Source organism: Adelges cooleyi, unplaced genomic scaffold (genome assembly GCF_023614345.1).
Source record: "Adelges cooleyi isolate 19-005CV unplaced genomic scaffold, UGA_ACOO_1.1 ACOO_flye_CR_arks_rails_tigmint_CR_PRNA_376, whole genome shotgun sequence".
In the NCBI taxonomy this organism is placed as follows: domain Eukaryota; kingdom Metazoa; phylum Arthropoda; class Insecta; order Hemiptera; family Adelgidae; genus Adelges; species Adelges cooleyi.
In genome coordinates this window covers 1395421-1416520 of record NW_026096053.1, presented here as the reverse complement: position 1 = coordinate 1416520, position 21100 = coordinate 1395421, and the positions used below count along the sequence as shown (strand labels likewise).

Here is a 21100-nt window from a genome sequence, read left to right as displayed (position 1 = left end):
TTACTCGGGCTATATATATTTTTACGTATCCTATTGGCTTTGTGGCTATTTCCAGAGAGTTATGACTGCTTTAGATGGGTTAGGTTTATTTATTAATTTAAAACTGTTATTTACAGATTTGATATACTTAATTTTAAATTGCATGACTTCTTTGAGTTGGTGAGTATTTGCCACATTAATGACCTAGTTCTATTCTAACAGTTTTTGTAAGCCATATTTTAATTTTTCATAAAACTTATACACAGATTTACAAACAAATTGGATAAGTGCTAACAAAACTGATAAATTATATCATAAATAAGAATACTTACAATCAAAATACGCTGTTATATTTCTTCGACTTTGACAGTTCGAGAAATGAAATGCAAATGATTATTAGATACCCTTCCACGGGACTCAGTTATCAAGGAAAACCGACAACCACAAATACATAGAACTGTGGATTTTTCTTTGAAGTATCAATATCAAAGTAAAAATAGTCAAAGCATTATTATTAAAAAAAGGGTGGCCACCGCCGTTATTCTCAGAACCTTTAAGTGAAGAAAACACTGCTATAGTTATGATAATATGAATAATCCATCGATAAACACAATATTTCTACAAATTATTAAACCGTTTGTTTGTAGAATTTAATAGACGAAGTCACTAACAGTCGTTTGCACCAACTATACTAAAATCCATCATAATTAAAATTTTTTTATTTTGATAAAAGCTATAAACATCTATATGCATCTTAATTCAGGATGGTATATCCTTTTGATGTTAAAATTCAATTTAATATTTAGAAACAAATTTGTCTGTTAAGTATTACATTTTTTTTTTAATATCGGAGTAATATCGAAACATTAGGTAATGGAATAAAAACCTGTAATAACACTAATAACACGATAATATTATTGAGCTTACAAATTATTACTTTATTCGTTACATCAACATAAATATAACAACAAATAGTTTGTAAAAATCAAGCCTAAATATTTTAAAATATCTATCACATACAATATTATTAGAAAAAAATACATTATTGATGAAATGGTTTTTCTTTTAATAAATTATGTTGCAATTTGTACATAGTGTTATGATTTAGTTAGTTCCACGTGAGTGTGCATTATCGAGTGATTATTATTCCTATAATTCTGTAATTTGTTAACGGCCGTCGGATAATTCTTTCTTTGCTAAAACCGACACAATCGAATAGGATACGTGCATAACCTGTAAATGCATGGACAAATAATATTATATTGAAGTTTTATGAGACAAATAATTGTTGCTATATTTTTGGAAGAAATTAGTTTAGTTTCTAATATAACAATACGTACTAAAGCGTCTATATATTATTAGTAATCTATATTTTACAATAATCTGTATGCATGTTTAGTGGCTAAAGAATCTATAGGAATTATTTTGCAACAAATAAAGAATATAAATTAAATAGTTGATTAAAGTGTTAAAATAGAATGGACCATTAGTCATTACGTTCTTTACACATACATATTAAGGCTTCATTAATTAGTAACTGATTTTTTTAAATCTTACACTTGCTAACATCTCTAGATTCACGATTTTAGTAGGTGTTAATTTCATTGAAATATTATTAATAGCACTGTTCATATTCATGGCCAACAAAATCGACTTTTGAAATTGGATATCCTTTTCAGTCCAGTTGCTACTGTACAAGGCAAAATTCATAGATTTTACCTGTAAACATATACAATCTTAATATTACAACTTAAAAGTCACTCAAAAATAAATCGACATTATAAAAATAAATAAATATATACAAATAAATCGTACAATGTAGGCGCTATAGTACTTATAAAAAAAAAACAAATTAAGTATTGTATTAATGAAAGTAAAAATGTATTTATTCACAGAATAATTTTAATGCAACATTTTTCGACAAAAACCAGTATATTTATACGAATAAAATAACAAATAAACTACTCATACATTTTTTTAATTCACAGAGTGCCGGTAAGTAATATTATCGAGAATAGAGAATGAGTTATGCAAAAATAAAAGTATACTATAAAGTATCTCTAGTCTAATCTAACAATTGAACAACTATTGTATACTATTTACTTGATCATCGAGATATCCAAAGAAATAACAAGAAATGAACAAGTGGGCCATCATAATCATAGCTGATGAAATCCATTTTGCAGACACCAGAGATAACACGAAAGAATCATTAAACCAGTTCTATAAAAATATAGTTTTTTAAATTTTATCATAATACTCTTAAACAATGCCATTGTTAATTTTATTATTTGGCATTAGCATAGTTAGGACATTTATGTGTTGTTCCACAATATACATAACTCAATATTCCATAGATACGCCCTTACGGCATCTGTAAAATCTTACCCAAACAAACATATATGTACAAATAGTGAATATGGTAGCACTACATCCTATTTGAGTAAGAAGGAGTGGTCGAATAATACCGTAAAACGTGTTTAATACTCTGAAAAAAATTATTTCTATTTATATGAATTTTGACTGCGTATTTAAATTATTTATTGTGTATTGAATAGCATATATACAAACTTTTTTTAGGTGTCTCTGTAATAATATTATAGGTAAACTCTAGTCTATTTTGGGTGACTTACTGGTGGGAAACGATTACAATTATAATAAGTGGTGATAATTATATCATTAGATTTATGGCATAATATAATTCCATATAAATAAATCACTTACTTTATAACTCTTTGGTGATTAGAAATAATATTAACAAATTTTTCGACTTCGGTCATTTTATTGCTCCCGACTTAAATAAATACAAATTATTCAATTTTATCATAATATTTTTAATAAACGAAACAAATTTAATGACTCACTGTCGGATGTCGATGAGCTGTTGTATCCAAAAGTGCTGTACACAGAAGCAACGGTTTTTAGTTGAGCTGATATCATCCAACAAAAAGTGGTCAAGACCATTTCATACACAAAATAGAATACCATTATGTGCGTGACAACGATCGCTTCCAAGGTGTAAAATAGAATATAAAAGTTGTTGTAATGAACCACCGATATAGGACTAAACAACACATTAACAACATTGTTTCGGCAGGACAGTAGTTCACCTTCCAAGTTTTTTGCAGAATATTCCTTGATAAAAATCGGGCTAATTAACCAAGCTGCCCACACACAAAACCATGATAACGCATAAACATTAGTGACCTTAATACATCTTTTTTTGTAAAACTGGTAAATGTTTTTGCTGTAATTTCTGTAAGGCAAGAAGTCTTCTTTCATCACCTCATAACATTCTTTAAAGTCATGGTACTTCTGGGCAAATCTAATGGCTTTGAACATTGTCATGTAACAAGCTGATGTAAACATTATAAGTTGAGCACAGAGATTCAAATCATTTAACCAATAGTAAAGACCAATTATGCCAAAAACGATGAAGATCAACTCGATGAATACCGGAAAAGTGTAAAGGAATTGATAAACGTTGTAACCCCAAACCGTATATGATTCTCTAGGGTTCAGTAGCTGATAAAATCCAAGCAATTTCATAAGTTTATAGTTAATATATTTTGCATCTTTAATTGTGGTATCCATCTTCTATTCCCTGATGACTCTTGATATTAGACTGGAAAAATATGTGGCAAAAAGTACCCATGTAATTTTTAAAAATGATTTAGTTATTCACATACATTAAATGTACATGATTTATTTCTACAGAATAGCTGTTATTCAAAATCAATTAAAAATCTATTAACTTTTTTACTCGAAAGAGTGGAAACTAGTTGGAATAGCTAGATATTCATATATAGATTTGATGGATTATTGTATTTGTTTTTTTTAAAGGTTTTTTGATACTAAACTTGTAAACGAATTTAAATTGTAGAAAACAAAGGGCCAATAACTAATGGTTTTTACATGAATTAATACAGAATGCAAATCCCGGAAGGAAACTCTTACTAGAAATACAAATTTATGGTGAATTATTTTGGCCGTTGTAAATTTTCAAATTACTTTATCTGATCCAACTTCAATGGGCCATGACGGTAATGAATTATTAGGAAAGACAGACGATCAACCTTAATCGTATCTACCTTATTATTAAAAATATAATTGTGAGTCTATGCGAAGATATTTTGTTGATTCACTGTGAATGAATAAAATATTCGGTATTGTAAATAAATAGTATAATAGAGAAAAGTGTGATTGGTTATAATAGTGTTGTACTATCTAGAAATTTAGGTAGGTACAGCGGAAAATTTGAAATTTTAGAGAGAAAAAAGCGCAAATTTAACTTAGCCGCCCACATCTTATACATGTAATGGAAAAATATAAAAAATCTAAACACAAACTTTTGAGATGAGCAATAATTTGAAATGTTTTATTTTGGCACGGGCTATACATATTTTTCGTATCCTATTGACTTTGCGGCTATTTAAACAGAGTTATGACTGCTTTAGGTTAGGTTGAGCATTTGAACATTAAATGCAATTGTGAGCCATGTCTTTGTTTTGTTTATCTAACGATGGAAACTAAAAATATAAACTTGCTAAACTGTTCATGCTCGGCTTGCATATGTAACAACGAAAAATTTCAGTTAGGATAAAATTATATTTAAAGTCGATAATTATAGATTTCAAATTGCATGACTTCTTTGAGTTGGTGAGTATTTGCCACATTAATGACCTAGTTCTATTCTAACAGTTTTTGTAAGCCATATTTTAATTTTTCATAAAACTTATACACAGATTTACAAACAAATTGGATAAGTGCTAACAAAACTGATAAATTATATCATAAATAAGAATACTTACAATCAAAATACGCTGTTATATTTCTTCGACTTTGACAGTTCGAGAAATGAAATGCAAATGATTATTAGATACCCTTCCACGGGACTCAGTTATCAAGGAAAACCGACAACCACAAATACATAGAACTGTGAATTTTTCCTTGAAGCGGGAATCATGGTATTAATATTTATAAAAAAGGGCGGCCACCGCCGTTATTCTCAGAACCGTCAGGCGGTGGAAACACTCTTATAGTTTTTAGTTATTATAATATTAACAATTCATTGATAAACACAATATTTTTAGAACTATTAAACCGGTTGTTTCTAGAATTCAATAGACCAAGTCACTAATGGTCGTTTGTACCGACTATACTAAAATTCATCAACGATAATTTAAAATGTTTTATTTTGATAGGAGCTATAAACATCTATATGCATCTTAATTCAGGTTGGTGTAATTGATTAATATGGAGTATATCTGGCTCGTGGTCTTCGGGACGGACCTCTTGCCTTTCCGACGCCATTACATGCAGCTCGTCCTCTGGCAGCATAAACTGGAGCTGGAGGTGCTTCATAACCATAACCGTAATTATACCCCACATAGCCATAACTTCCATAGTGGTCAGCTTCATATCCAGGGTATGCAGCACCGCCGTAGTTATCATAGCCGTGAGGTGAATAAGCTCCGCGAACAGCACCTCGACCAATTGATGTTTTGGGATTAGCTTTTTTTACATCAACTTCTTTGCCTTTAATATTTTCTTTTGCGATCTTTAACAGATCTTGAACTTTGTCGCTATTTTCGTCAGTAATGAAACAATAGCCTTTACGCTGATTTTTCATTTTGTCAAAGGGAACTTCTAAATTAACAATGACACCCCACTTTCCGAAAAACTCTTTGATCTCATCGTTGGTAACATCAGACAAATATTACAAGTAATAAACCATAATATGCAATCAGTCAATAAAATGGTAACCCTGGAAAATAATCAATAGCAAATAAATGATTATTTAATAATAATTTTGAGTAAATCAACAGTAAATTACTGATAAGAACCCTGGAATGATGTATAATAACAAATAACAATGTAAAAAAAGAAATAGTAAACCCAACAAAATTTTAAATTTTAAATTAATAATTATTGGACTTGATTGAAAATGTAATGTAGGTATTTTCGGTTTTTTATCAATCAATCGTTTATAAACTCATGTTTTATTGAATAATAATGTTTTTATTTATCCCTTCCTCTTTCAAATACTGCGTGGATCCGTATTCCGTAATACTAAAACAATATAAATATAAATAATAAATATTCATTCAAATTACACCTTCGTCGTAAGATATTATTATATTTATTTGATTTGTTTACTAATTTAAGCAATTTGACCTTATTTTTTAAAAAGTTGATTTGTGCTCGTTATTAAATTAATTATTTATAATATTTTTTCATTCCCAGTAATCAAAGTTATAGAGAAGCAAATCTGCAAATTTGGCTTAGTCGTCCCTAACTCATACTTCTAATGTAAACATTCTCGAACACTATCATAGTTTCCATCGTTCTTGTATTGATCGTTTATCACTGTTTTTAGAAGTGACCATCTAAAGTAAGACAAAATTTAAGTACAAACTATTGACAGAAAACTATATGCTCTATAATGAATTTTTGACATAGAAAATATGATGATCTTTAGGGAGATAAATACATTTAACATTCAAATCTATGTTCTAGATATTAGTTCAAATGTTTATAATAAATTCAGTATGGTCGCCCGTCTACGACAACGTCGATACCGCTTTTTAGGTTCAGCCCTCGTGACGGCCCTGAATAACTATGTAGTTAATATGTAGAAAAAGCAATTTTTGACCTTCACAGTTGTGTCTCTATTAATCTAGGTCGTGCCGAATACATCCGAATAGCGTGTATAATTAACTTAATAACAGTGAATGATAGTTTATTAATTATTAAAACTTTCGTCGTAGAATAATATAAGAGTTTCATCGGAAATTTAAGTAATTCACGACTACAGTAATTATTTATCATATATTAGAACGACGTGTATACATTGCTCGTTATAATTAACGAGCATTTAAAATCAAATTGAAATTCTCTACATTATTTAATTGTTTTATTTTGAGTAAAATTAAATATACACAATAAATTTAGATCATTAAATAAAATATTAGCTGCTATGCAGAATAGTACCTATATATTAATAAGATATCAATAATCTTGTAGACTCTGCTAACTGGTTACTGCTTAAGTGTAAAGTAAAAAAAAAATTAAAATAAATAAAAGACGTACAGACTAAAACATAGTTTTTTCCATACCTATTTTAAGTAACTACAAAATGTTTATTGTTTACGAATGCCATTATTGTTTCATACATTACATGCGGACTATTTACTTAAGAAGTATAAACAATTATTCATATACTGATGTGTAGACACAAAAAAATCATGAAATTTTCTCATAACAGTAAATAAATACATTATATACAATGCAATAACAGTTATTACATTCGTCTTTATTATCATGCACAATAAAATGTCGATTTCATACGATATGTCTAATTTTATACATTAATTTAATAATGGGTGACGAAAAAAAAAAAAAAAAAGAACAAATAACACTTGCAATAAAAATAAAAATATTAAAATAATAAAAAGTGATTTATTAAGGAAAAGACTCTCATTTTCTCCGAAAATATTTGCAATTTTGTAGTTTACCTTTTTGACAACATTTTTGTTTGTGTTATTTTAAAACTAATAAATAAATATATACCTTATTAAGTATTTTCAAGAGCTTTTTCAACTTCAATAATAACGTAATATTTTATTAACTTTTAGAATTAGGAATAATTTGCTGAAATGTTTGACTCGTCGTTACCTAATTTTGGATAATTACTTATAAAGTTATTAAACCTTAGGGAAAATGTAGTATTATTTTTATCGTCGTGCAATACTCTCCCGTACTTATCCCCCGCCCTAAATTTTAAACATTAGTTACTCCAAAAGTAATTAACCAAAACTGGTTATCGACCATTCAAAATGTTCAGGAAATTATGTTACTAATTATGTTGTTAATATGTTACCATTTAGATTTTAAAAGTTGATAGAGTCAACACTAATTATAGTAAGATCAAAATTTGTTGCATTTAAACATTATTTTACGCTTATTTATATTTCATATGCCATTATCGATTGATTACTCCTTCGTCAATAAGGAGAAACATTTGATCGTGAGATATGTTCAGCTAAGATTAGAAGTGAGTTGGTGCCGTAAAACATTCATGATTTATGTGTTTCTTCTTGAAGAGGAGGAAATAGTTTTATATTAAAAGTGCTATAAAAAATCTAGTATTAATTGTCATTTAAAATTGAAACAGATGACATGTAATTCACAAAAAATGAACTCGATAAAACAAATTTGCAGTCGCGATATGTATGCTGAGTAGAAAAATGTACTACTGGAATACTATTTAGCTCCTTTAGATTTTCTTTGTCCAGTAATAGACAACGAAGTTATTAATTTCAAATAGTTTAGTACAATAACATGAAATAAATGTGGAAAATAAATAGATTTTATTTGAATATTAACCAACATTTTTTAAAAAAAATTTTAACAATGCATTTTTCGTTTTTATGACAATTATAACGCATTAACTAGCAACCGCACGGAAGAGGGAGTGGCAATGGAGCAGCGCATGGTGCTGGGGGTGCAGCTAAAAGTGGCAACAGGCTTAAAAGACCTGGGCTCAGACCAGCTGGAGCGCACGGTGCAGGAAGTGGAAGTGGCAATGGAAGAGGTAATGGAGCAGCGCATGGGGCTGGAGCAGATGCAGACAGTAAAAGCGGCAACAAAAGTTTCAACAGCGATGGGCTAAGGGCTGGGGCGGCTGGGGCGACTGGGGCGACTGGAGCCGGTGCGGGAAGTGGCAATGGGGTGAGTGGCACGGGAATGAGTGTCGGCAGTGGGGCAGGAATTGGTAAGGCTGGAGCAGCGCACGGAGCTGGGGCGGCGACGGATGACAGCAAAGCTGGAAGCAGAAGACTGAGTAGGGCTGGGCTAAGACCAGCTGGGGAGCATGGTGCCGGAAGTGGAAGTGGTAATGGAGCCGGAAGCGGCAACGGGAGTGGTGCTGAAGGTGGGGCCAGAAGTGGCAATAGGCTTAAAAGTGACGGACTAAGACCAGCTGGTGCGCATGAAGCTGGAAGTGGAAGTGGCAATGGAAGAGGTAACGGAGCAGCGCATGGCGATGGGAAAGGGAAGAGGAATGGAGCAGGAGCAGCTGGCAACAATGGTAAACTACATCCACACGGACTAGCTTGAACCTAAATAATAAATGACAAATTGTTAATTTTACTGGTATTTAATATAGACTGTAGTCTTGTATGCACAAACCTTGGATATCAAAGCAATAGCTACTGCTACCAAAATCTTAGTTACGCCGGCCATTTTATTGAAATCAAGAATGAATAATAGAATGAATGATGTCTGTTGGATGATTGATGCTTAACATGCCGAAGCTGTGTATTTTATACTGAAAATGCAGCAATCTATGTTGTTCTAATCGACACGTTTAACAGTGTAGTTTTTGATAATTATAGTGTTCTCTATCATGGACTAATCTTGATATAGTATAGCACCGATGTGTTTAATTAATGCGTTCAGTAGTTTTTAAAGCATTAATCTTAAAACTTAAACGATAACTCATTAAACCTATGATAGTACTATTTAAATTATGAATCGATTAACCGTATAAGTGCTGTCAATAGCTTCAAATCCAGGTATGCAATATTATACGTTAAGTTTTAAAAATATCATGTTATAATATTATTATACAAATGTATATTTTATATGAATGTAAATCGGATTACAATACCCTAAAAAACAAATATTTTGGTTATTTTGTGTCATTTATTCAAAATTATAAAACAAAATTCATTATAATTAATTATATTAATTAATATTTGTAGTTCAAAATTAATGAAAACGTAAGCCTATTGCCATACATAATTTAAGAACAATTTAATAAAATTATTGCTGATTAATAGTATTGTTTTTCAAATAAGTTTTAAAATTATAATACAAATCATATTTTTATGTTAATAAAAGTAGCTGCGTGGACAAATTTGGTCGGTAATTGGTAAACAATAATGTTGTCAACAAATTCCTAATATAATACAATACTGCCAGCTAAGAAAAATATCCCACCATTAAAATAAAACAAAGTATCAACTTGTTTGTAAAAAATATTTAAATGAAATGAGAATATGTTTATTCTTATTCAGAACTTAACTTTTTTTTATGTACATATTCTTGTCATGTTAATCATATAAACAGTAAAATTACATTATAATAGGATAATAATATATATTTTATATATTAGTTTTATACGTCTAGGGAGGGAGAGGAGGCTACAAGTTATAAGGTACTTTAAAATACAAATTTGGTATTGGCATTACAATAACTTTTTCAAAAACTATTTGTGTATTTGCTTTTAGTACATAACTATCCCTAAAATCTAGATCCAAGAAAAATATATATAGGTTGTTATACTCATGTGCATTTCAAAAACATTATTCTTTAAAATAAACATCATTAGAATACGATTTGGTTATTTTTTTAACGCTATCCGTAGATTTAAATCTAAGTATTTTTTTAAAAACTATTTTTATCATTTTAAGTCTTATTTAATGTAATAACGTACTGTATAACTGTTGTTTTTTTTAAGTAGTTATTCTATTCTGTAAGTAATAAAAATGTTGTTCATATACCAAATTAAAAATAACCTTATACACATTTTTAAATTTATTTGTAGTTATTTATTTTAGTAGTAAATCACTAGCTGAAACCTACTTAAGTTACTAATGAATTCCGACAGTAGTACAATAACAAAATATTCTACTTTCTAATGGAAACTGTTAGATTGTGAAAAAATTGCACTTGTGCGTTTGACATTTGTCTAATATATAAAATATTAATACATCGTTGGCCACCAAACTTAAATTTTATCAAATCTTTGCAGAGTTGGGAAAAATTCCGAATTTTCAGAATTTTGAAATCTTATTTCTAAATGTTTTAAAATAAAAAAAATAAATGCAGATATTTCCGATCTTCTCTGTGCAAATTGTGCAATTTCTGTCCAATTCTAACAGCAAAATTTTACATTTTTGGTAGCCGTATACACTACATAAACACATAGTGTGGTTTTATACGTGTTAGTGTCTATAACAATTTTAGAGAGTACTGATTAAGCAATTTGATAAAAAAAACAGCTGTTTTATTGTGCCTTAAACGCGTGATGATTGTGCAAAAATTTCAACACTATCAATGCAGTTATTGGTGTATAGAAGATTGCTGATCTCTTCTTTCACAACCTCGAGATGCTCCCATGACTACATAATCTCTTTGTATACGTTTACGTCCATCATAGATTATAGAACAAGAAAAAACTTAGTTTTAAGTACTTGAGTAGTTTTTAAAAATTAGTTTTATTGTAACAATCAGTGTAGTAAAATTGTATAAACAATACATTCGCTGAAACTAAACAAAATAGTACTCTTAAAACAACCAACACTTAAAAGCTTAATGTATGCTGATAATAAAAATCATATTGGTTATATTCTGAAAATAATTTTTGAATATTATATGATTTTGTTTTAACACTTATTAATTATACGTATTTGAGTTTAATAATTTGTGTGCTATTCGTCTGAACAGTGTACAATATTTCATTTAACCTTGGAATGTTTTTATTATGTAATATATTAATTATTAAAAATGACAATAATATTTATATATAGTATGTTGTATATTTTGATATTTTTTTTTTTTTTGGGGGGGGGGGTGGTTATAATATTTAATACTGAACTTATGAGTTATAAAAAATGTCATAAGTACTAACCTAATATTTTATCCTTCTCTCTCCCCACAACCGTCTATATCATACATAGAATATAGGAAAATTGAAGTGGGAAGTTTAAATCCTAGGATAGATACGCCACTGAGTATAACTAGAAAATATTTTTTTGACTTCTTTGTGGTCACGGGCTATTCTATGCCTCTCTATTCGTATTTGTCAATCCATTAGTACAATTTTCTATCTACTCTTATAGGTCTTTATTTATAATATCCATCCACTTTTCTTCGATCAACCATTATATCGACTAACCCTTCTATACTTTCTTTACTTACTAAAAAATATCCAGACTGAAGGGTCATAAGATGTTATGATTTTGAGATAGTTCTTCACTAGTCTGAGCTTTGATCTAGTCTTTGTCGTTTTTCGAAAAATAAGGTTTGGTATTATTTTCTTGATGACTTATTTTCTTTTAAAATGTATCGACCGATGTGCATACGTCATTTATTCATTCTAATATACGATAAATAATTACTGCAGTCGTGCTTTACTTAATTTTCCGATGAAACTCTTATATTATTCTACCGTGAACGTTTTAATAATTTATAACTAAACTATCATTCTTTGTTATTATGTTTTAATTATACACGCTACACGCTAAGGATTTAAGCGGGCATGACCTATACTACTAAAGGCACAACTGTAAAGGTCAAAAAATTAATTTACTACTTAGCTATTCTGGGCCGTTTGCGAGGAGTGAGACAGCTGAACCTAAGAAAGTGGTTTCGACGTTGTCGTAGATATTATACCATTGTAGCTAACATCTAAAACACGGATTGGAATGTTAAATGTATTTATCCCTCTAAAGACGGAAGGCCATCGTATTGCTAAGTACGGCACAACTAAATTTTAGAGCATTAGGTTTCCAGTCTAAAGTTTGTTTTTGGTTTTCGCCTTTCGCTCTTGTAATTTTCACTGGAAAAACCTACCTGCGTCTTTTCCGGCTTCTTTCTGTTCAGTCCACCCTTCTGACCTATCCTTTTCCTGGTTTTACAATATCCCTATTTCCCGCAAATTAGTTATTTCCTATTCTTGCCTCCAGACGGGACATAAACGCCTTCCAGCTCACTACTTTTGTTTATCCCTAAATGTTCCCTCTTATTGTCCCCGCCATGATGGTTTTTATTTCTGTAATACTTCTCATCTTCTTTTTGAATGCTTTGTCCTTTTTGCTAAACGTCATGTCCCCCCAAATCCTTTTAATAATATTAATATTTCAATTTTCTTTCCTTATTATCTTCAGTCCTCGGAAGTCTTTCTTATGTCGTCCATTGTTAATGTCTTTCTTTCTAAAAGCTTTTCAATACAATTGTATTATTCTAAGATGTTTTTCTATTTGTTTTTTGTCTTAATGTTAAGTATCTTATTGTAAATTTACCTAATTGTCAAGATGAGTATTATTGTAATGTGTCTAATAAAAAAAAAGTTTACATTTATTGATGTAAAAATTAATCTCTGCATAAAAAAATCGTCATAACTGTACTAATAAACAAATACTTTAGTATGTATTACACAAATACTTTTTAGTAGTTTTCTGTCTAAGGTTTGTACTTATTTTATTATATTTATATTTTTCTTACTTTTAATGGTTATGCCTAAAAACTGTGATAAGTAATCATCAGTCATTAGACTGACAAGAGCAATGGCAACTATTTTTTTTTTAAATATGCCTTCATTAAAAGTATAAAATAAACATGTCTCTGTATAATTTTAGTTTGTCGCGGTACTTAAATTTATAGGTCCTACAACTCTAATAACCAGTCATATAACTTCCATAATATTATAATGTCGTATTATACAAAAAAAACTTATATTTTAAAAGAAATGATGTAAAGAAAGCCTTAAAAAATAGTATAAAAGTCGCTGTAAAACTACAATGGTAGTATTGAATTTTTCCCAATTATAACTTTATACGGTTGTTTGGAATATAGAAAAATGAGAGTTGGCCCATCCGATTTAGCTCCAAATTTCCTACGGTGGAGCGGAAAAAAAATTTCGAAAATATTATTCTGTCTGAGCACGCGTCATCTCATTCAGAGCTAGCAAAAAAAAAAAAAAAAACGCGTGTAGCGATATAACACAATTTCCCGAGCCGATTGAAGGTCCAAATCCTGCCCTTGGACATTGTAAATGTACTCTTAATTTTGTGTATTTAAATACAGGCATAATAGTATATAAAATATTTATTTGGTTTAATTGTTCACTTTTTAGTGTTGTATTAAGTAAATATTTAAAGAACAGCGGTGGTGATATGTGTAGTTGGGTTGAAAGATATTATATTTGAATATTTTTTTCAGATCTAACTTGTTTCATAATAATAATTATTATTATAATTAACATTGTTAATCGAGAAAAACTCGTTAACCAATGCCCATTCTGTTATTTGAATGATAATCATATCACTGTATAGTGCAATCGATTTAAGTTATACTTAATCCAATGTAGCCCAATTTGTGTTGAACTATCTTGTTAGGTTTTTCATTAATTCAATGCAAAAGTTTGAAAAAATACAAGGTCATTGATACAAAATATATACAAGGTCATTGATACAAAATATTTGTTATTCATTAAATCTAAAAAACATACTATCTGCTAATAGACCTAGTGTATGGAGAAGGGGGAGAATGAACACAATGCATGATGTGTCTAATTTAGGTGAATACACATTTCAATTGTACATTGAGTAAAACAAATATACATATTGGATATAGTAACTTAGTACAATTATTGTCAACAAAATGCAGTTCTTCGTCGAGTTTCTATTATTTATGTGGTATATTGCTAACTCTCAATCAGTAAGCAACATAATTGTATTATTTACCGTTTGGTTTGATGAACTATTTGTGTTTACAATAGCCCAAAAATGAAAAATCTATGTATATTATATTATTTTGTATAATAATGGAATATTTTGAAAGGACTGAGAATAAATAATTTAACTATTCTAAAAAAAACATTTAATGCAACAAATATTTCAAATCCATTCGTTGTACAAAGCTAACGCAATATTATTCTATGGTACCTTCTAAAAATAGAAACTTGAAATAATGATTGTTTTAATCACAAATATTTTTGGCTGGATTATTTTCGTTATTAATGAACGTTAAATTAAGAAAAGATAACTTCAAAAGTAAGTAGGTATAATAATTAATTTCTGAATTTATAGGCTGATTTCGGAGAGTGAATGAACAAACAAAAAATGCTTATTGTAATAATTAAGTTATTGAATTCTCTCAAAAAAGCTCACTGGGATGTTAAAACGTTATTTTTTAATTTTTAGTAATCGTATCGATTACCTATTCTATATTCATATTTACTTATTCCAGCACACGTTAATTTTGGAAAAGGGTTATAACTGTGATAACGACGACATTCGTTATGTATGGAACATTCATTACAATTATTCAGTGTACAATACAAACGGATATGGGTACTTTGAGTTCCTAAGAAATATTGGTTCGGAAGACAATTTTCAGGTTTGAAACTAGACCGACTTAAATAAAATAAAAAACCAAATATATTGTTTATTTTTTTTTTTGAAACTATAGATTGTGGTCGATGTATATAAAAAAACAAACGAACAATGGGTGAAAAACAAAAGCGCGATGAGCAAAAATATTTGTATTTTTCTGTTCACTGACATGTTGTTAGTGCCAATCGTTCAAAAATTTTCAAATTTCGAAGGTCGCTGTCCGGTGAAGAGTGTAATACAATGTTATGTTTTAACAACTTAGTAAATATCATTGAAACTGTGCATATTTTTTAATTTTTACAGGGGCAAATCGCTATTCACAACGGCAAGGTGGTGTCAAAATATCACCCCCTCTTACCTTACGGGTGCTGGAAAGTAGTTGTTCACATTGGAAATCCAGACAAGACAAGTGTCGAAGGCGTTTGTCTTATTATTCATTCTGCCGAAACTCTGAAATCGAATCTCCAAACATGTGACTAACAAAGTCAACGGATTAATAGACTTTTCCATTATGAGAACTCTGCACTTAATGTTTCACAAAATATTTAACTTATTTACTGATTAACAAACGCACACTTACTGCTCTAACTACAAATCCCTTTACCGATTAATTAATTGTACATAAATTATAGGTATTTCCCCAGTGAATCATATTATACTGATTTTAATCATAATAAGGTTTTAACCTTATTATGAAAAACCTTATTATTAATAATAAAAATAATTTATTTCCGGCCTGGTAAACTAATTTTGGTTGGTATAATTTTAATTGCGTTTTTATTTTTTTATTTTAACTATCTTTTTTTTTTTAATCTAAACTTTACTTACAATCTGTATACAATAAGTACAATAAGCAAATTGGACAATTAAAGTTACTTGATACAAAAACATGATAGAAGAAGAAATCCAAAGACTCGACTTCAGTTATTCTAACAATCTATAAATTCAACTATGCCAACGTTTTAAATTAATCCAACAGCGACAGTACTGAGTACACATTTGTCTGTTTCCATTCGATGATGTTATTTACTGATACTTTTCAATGGTTTTACATAATAAAATAGTACAATGGTTTTAATACAAATTATTTTATTCGTATTTCGGTTAAATCAGCCATAATATGATTTTACAAATTTAGCGACATCAACGAAAAATGAAATCCTATATTCTTTATTTTGATGTATTTATTTAAATAGGGAATTTAACAGCATAACAGTTTAGTAGTTTTTTTTCAGTGATGTATTTAGAATATATTGAAACAACAACTTGAGAACAGCTATTTGATTAACACATACCAATTTAAAGCAGAGGATAGTAATAGTTGGGTTAAAGTTTATTAGGAATACAATTTTGTTAAAACTAACCTAACGAGTAACGGCTAATAGACAAACCTGATAGCCAATGTCTATCCTGTCCTTGATTACAGAATAATAAAATATGTATAGGAAAAAAATTAATACAATATTGTCAAAAGAATGATACATTTGTATCTGTAGTAGGTGTATTGTATAACATAGTCATTTAAGTTCTAAGTGTAAAATACTATAAAAAAAAAAAAAAAAAACAGAAATCAATACTTACTTTTCTACCAAATCTATTAATAGTGATATCCTTTTTTCTAATCTTTTAATAATAATTATTTTTTTCCTATCATTTTAATTTTTTAACACGTTCACTGTCCGATGACCCCTATGTGGTTCATGATTTATTTATAGATAAGTCCCTAATTAATTAATTAAGTCCCTATCATCTCACCTGTGTTAATATGAATTAGAATATAGAATATAGTCCATACAAATAAATCTCCAGAGAAATAAATGTTTGAAATGAACCACATGTGGATCATGGATTACTAAAATAGGTTTAACGTGACCCATATATGGATCATAGGACTGATAACTTTTGATTAAATTTAACATTAGGACAGTGAACGTGTTAATTATGACATTATTTATTCTGTAAATTAATTTTTAACTGTTGATTTATTCAATTATACAGATAGGAGGAAACAAAAATTATCTTGGTATATTAATAAACCTTAGACATGTTTATTAAATAAATAATTTTTAAAAATATAGCTTACAAAAATTTGTCATAATAAACATTACAGTCGTTATTATTTACATATGTTTATTATTTTAAACATAACACTTCTCTAAATATCATACATTAAAATATGTACTTCAATACAAATTTAGAATGAAAAAAAATTAATTAACATAAGGCTTTTCATGTAATTTATAAAAATTATAAGGCAACCTGAATGATGATGATCAGTTATAATTCGATATATATTTTTTTTTTTTACACATTTAGAAACAAAGTTCTATGAATTCAACAAAATTCAATTAATAAAAAAACAAAAAAATCCTATATCACAAAAATACAACCAGAGGTAAATTAGCTACCAACATTTTAATCGCCAAGCGCTGAGAAATAATCTTGGTACACTTGTATGTAGTGTTCTTTTTCTGAAGGCGTCATTTGACTGATTGCGTCTGTCATGTTCACCACTTCTGTGATTGGCACGCGTCGACCACCAACACTCACCAGAGGAACGTCCTCGTCTTCCTCTTCTTCGGATGTCAGTTCTTCCACGCCTAATAAAGATACACGTATGTTTGAATATTTGTCAATTATAGTAAAGGCGAAAAAAAAAAATATAACAAACGAAAGAGTATTCTTCAAGTACCTGATCCAATAGAACCTTCATTTTTAATAGTCTTGGATAGTTCTTCATCGCTGGAATCCGCGTCTTTCTTACCAGACGCATCTGTCTGATCTGCACGTTTTTCATGTTGTAGTAGCACGGTCATTATGTCGACGTCTGGTGTAAAATCAAGAGCATTTCCTTCGGTGTTGTCCTTAATATCCATCTCAACAGAATCCTTTAACACAAATGTCAAATGATATTTTTATGATCAAAATAATTTAGTAAACAAAATTTAATCAACAATACAGTAATGGATATTTTCATTAAATTTGTATTCAAATAATTTTTTTGAATAAAATTATTGGTTAATTCATTATTCGTATAATTTTTACACATCTCTGATAATACATACACGTGTAGAAGTGTTTTCCACGACGGTACTTTCTGTGAGCCATACAGGACGTTCTTTGACAACTGGACGATTGTCTTGAAGGTCTTCGCCAATAGTAACTTCCATTTTATTGCTATTATCCATATTTCGCATTTTATCTGGTCCCCATCGCTCCATACCATTGTTTTGTCTATTGCCTGAACCTTGTAGGTTCGACGAGTCCAACCTGAACAAAAATAAAATAATTTAACATCAATCATACACACACGCACACACACATATATATGTATACACATTAGAGTATATATTATATTATATTATGTATATATTAAAGTGTCCCTGATTTGTTCTTTTCGAAATTTCATGGTTTTAACCTCCAAATGACATTAAAAAAATACTGGTAATACAAATACTTTGTATGATGAGTGCAAGTTGTGTCAGTGATCGTGTATATTTGTAATATCTAGATGTTATATATAAACAATTAACAAACCCAAGGATAGTGGTGGGTTCAGGTTCGAGAAGTTCAGGTGCAAGACGAATACCCTCGAGCTCACGAAGAATCGAATAGAATGGTTCCATAATTTCATTAAAATTAGCCAGCATCACACGAGAATCTTGTTGAGGTAGGACAGATGTATCTTCTTCTACTAGTTCTCCGCAAAATGTACAATGGAACTCGTTAGTTTGAAAGTCAAAAAGCATATCTGCCTAAAATATTTTGTTTGATAGAATAATAAACATGTCTAAAACAAGATATTGACTTCAGCAGTAATTTCTTAAAACAGTAAAAAAAAAAACAATTAATACGTACTTCTAAATCTGTGAATGTTTTGAAACATTGAACACATTTAAAACTCGCTCGACTTGTAGCATTACGTTCTTGCGTTTCCATTTTTTTCCGCATACAATCCAGTTTATATTTAACCATATTTACAAACGACTAAATGAATTAAAAAAATAAAATTTTAATGAAAATTTACAAAAAAAATATATGTGTATATTCAATAAGTAATTAGGTACCTTATAGTTGATAAAGTAATAGTTAACTTTTTGCGCTTTACTATCCGCTCCAGTTTCCATACGCAGTCTAGTTTGTAAAAATTTTTCACTTCTCAGTATAGCGATTCGCTGCCTTAACATTTTCCTTTCAAACTTGAGAAGCTCGCACATGTCGTCTTCCTTCATGCAAGGGTTACGAACCAGTATGTCGATTATGAGCGCGTCCTCAATCGTGTAGAAGCCTCTTACGACCAGACGAGCAAGACGCTTGAGACTCGTTGGCACTTCCATGACGACTTCTCCCGCAGACATTTCTAAGACAACAGACGTTTTAAAAATGAAAATTATGTTACTTAACTGTTTTTTTTACTATGTAAAGTACAATACTGGATAAAAACCAAATAGTGGGTCGAGATCTCGATGTAATTTATATTTTTTGGTAACAAATTAATGTTTAGTTGAAACTTTACTTACTTTAAATGTTTGTTAAACATGTATATCGGAATGATTTGTGTGAATTACACGACAAAATATGATACAACTAATGTTTTAAATTTTTTTAAATAAACGATATTTTACTAGTTTGTTGACTTTCCGACTTGTAAATAATTGTGATAAGAAATAATTAATTAATAGCTGATAACCGAACGAGCAGTGTTGCCATAAGTACTAATAAAGATGAATGAGTTTTATTAAAAATTAAAAATAATGGTTGTATTGATTAGCTACACCACTATAAAATTAAAATACAACTTTTTTTTTTATAATTATTAAAATAATTTTAGTAAAAGTTTTGTCAAACAACATTTTCTAGAAAGCAAAGAACAAACTAAAAAATGTTGAAATACCATAATAAAGTAGGTAAATAATGAATACAATAGCATTTGCTTATGCCTTGCAGAAATGTATCTTAGCTAGATTATGTATTCGTCCAAAATCATTTAGGTATTTTAAGTTTTGGACAAACAAAAAAAGAAATTATGAAAATCCAATTGCTCTATGAGGCACGAATCACTTTTCTCGTGTTAAGTCAGTTTTCAACACCAAAATGGCTGTCTCGTTAAAAATGTAATATATTATGTATTTTTGTGGTCTGTGCATTAGATAGAGTTTTTGAATAACATAAAAGGGTTTTCTTAAACTGTACGAACAAAAACCTACTTATATTTTTCAATACAAAAACTTACCAAAATCGTGATTTTTTACCTAAACGATTTTAAACACCATGCTGATGGGATTTTCAATCTATATAATATATAAAAACGAATGTCTGTTTGTATGTCTGGACATTGAACGGACGATACGAGTACGGAAAGACATAGATCGGCTATCATAATATGTGATTTGACTTTAATACTAAACAAATATATACAATATTATTTAAAAAAAATAAAGTGTTAAATAAATCAAGTTTTCGTTCAATATTTCACATCTAAGTAAAAAGTAAAAAGTACTACTTTATATTTTACAATAAATTGGCTCTTGCAAAGTTAAGAATTAATAGTAGGTAAACATGTTTCGTACAAATTAGATTTAAACATGTTTCCGTTATATACCCTAAAATCTGGGTAAGTTCCTATCTAAATTAGTTTAAAAAAATTGTTTCAAAAAGGAAAATGGGCATTGCAGTATTAATAAATGTACCTACCTGTATTAACTATATTGGTATTTAAAAAAAAACTATTTCTATCACAAAAAGGCCGGCGGTGTGTATGCATGTTTTTGAGTTATACAACGGCTTACACAATATTAGTATACAAATAGAGTATACTTAGATAGGTTTTAAGTATGCGATTGCAACATTGATTAATTAGTGTCCTCAGTTGCTATTTTGTAAACAAACGATGTTTGGACATTTTGAAATTTGTTTAATTTTCTACACGATAGTAT

The 21100-nt window shown here is 29.3% G+C and overlaps 4 protein-coding genes and 1 long non-coding RNA gene across 5 annotated transcripts; 1 reads left to right on the top strand and 4 right to left on the bottom strand.

The window, feature by feature from the left end:
- Nucleotides 1-1081: 1081 nt before the first annotated feature.
- Nucleotides 1082-2943, bottom strand: LOC126840662 (odorant receptor 33c-like). Its single transcript, XM_050576547.1, has 6 exons — nt 2844-2943; nt 2704-2773; nt 2368-2467; nt 2083-2202; nt 1537-1698; nt 1082-1212 (listed from the first exon to the last, which is right to left on the bottom strand). Exons 1-6 carry the CDS (start codon nt 2941-2943, stop codon nt 1147-1149), a joined length of 618 nt encoding a protein of 205 aa, XP_050432504.1. The 3' UTR covers nt 1082-1146.
- A 2287-nt stretch (nt 2944-5230) lies between these two features.
- Nucleotides 5231-5698, bottom strand: LOC126840661 (RNA-binding protein squid-like; the record flags this gene model as incomplete). Its single annotated transcript, XM_050576546.1, has 1 exon — nt 5231-5698. A coding segment is annotated over one exon (468 nt), but the record flags the coding sequence as incomplete, so codon positions are not given.
- Nucleotides 5699-8356: 2658 nt separating this feature from the next.
- LOC126840837 (uncharacterized) lies at nt 8357-9264 on the bottom strand. Its single transcript, XM_050576799.1, has 2 exons — nt 9172-9264; nt 8357-9101 (listed from the first exon to the last, which is right to left on the bottom strand). Exons 1-2 carry the CDS (start codon nt 9223-9225, stop codon nt 8433-8435), a joined length of 723 nt encoding a protein of 240 aa, XP_050432756.1. The 5' UTR covers nt 9226-9264; the 3' UTR covers nt 8357-8432.
- Nucleotides 9265-9449: 185 nt separating this feature from the next.
- Nucleotides 9450-15367, top strand: LOC126840838 (uncharacterized). The gene is made up of 3 exons (XR_007686095.1): nt 9450-9557; nt 15019-15168; nt 15241-15367. It is a non-coding gene; the product is annotated as an uncharacterized LOC126840838 (long non-coding RNA).
- Nucleotides 15368-17263: 1896 nt separating this feature from the next.
- On the bottom strand, nt 17264-19807 carry LOC126840550 (general transcription factor IIE subunit 1). Its single transcript, XM_050576380.1, has 7 exons — nt 19685-19807; nt 19232-19524; nt 19023-19151; nt 18702-18919; nt 18230-18434; nt 17857-18052; nt 17264-17764 (listed from the first exon to the last, which is right to left on the bottom strand). Exons 2-7 carry the CDS (start codon nt 19520-19522, stop codon nt 17580-17582), a joined length of 1224 nt encoding a protein of 407 aa, XP_050432337.1. The 5' UTR covers nt 19523-19524; nt 19685-19807; the 3' UTR covers nt 17264-17579.
- Between the last annotated feature and the right edge of the window lie 1293 nt (nt 19808-21100).

Coding starts and splice junctions, on each gene's coding strand:
- LOC126840662 (XM_050576547.1), bottom strand. CDS start 2,943: ATGGTCTTGACCACTTTTTGTTGGATGATATCAGCTCAACTAAAAACC. Junction 2,468..2,703: donor AATCACCAAAGAGTTATAAA/GTAAGTGATTTA, acceptor AATTTTTTTCAG/AGTATTAAACACGTTTTACG. Junction 2,203..2,367: donor GTACATATATGTTTGTTTGG/GTAAGATTTTAC, acceptor ATATTTTTATAG/AACTGGTTTAATGATTCTTT.
- LOC126840837 (XM_050576799.1), bottom strand. CDS start 9,225: ATGGCCGGCGTAACTAAGATTTTGGTAGCAGTAGCTATTGCTTTGATA. Junction 9,102..9,171: donor CTATTGCTTTGATATCCAAG/GTTTGTGCATAC, acceptor TTTATTATTTAG/GTTCAAGCTAGTCCGTGTGG.
- LOC126840550 (XM_050576380.1), bottom strand. CDS start 19,522: ATGTCTGCGGGAGAAGTCGTCATGGAAGTGCCAACGAGTCTCAAGCGT. Junction 19,152..19,231: donor ATTACTTTATCAACTATAAG/GTACCTAATTAC, acceptor TAATTCATTTAG/TCGTTTGTAAATATGGTTAA. Junction 18,920..19,022: donor AAACATTCACAGATTTAGAA/GTACGTATTAAT, acceptor AAAATATTTTAG/GCAGATATGCTTTTTGACTT.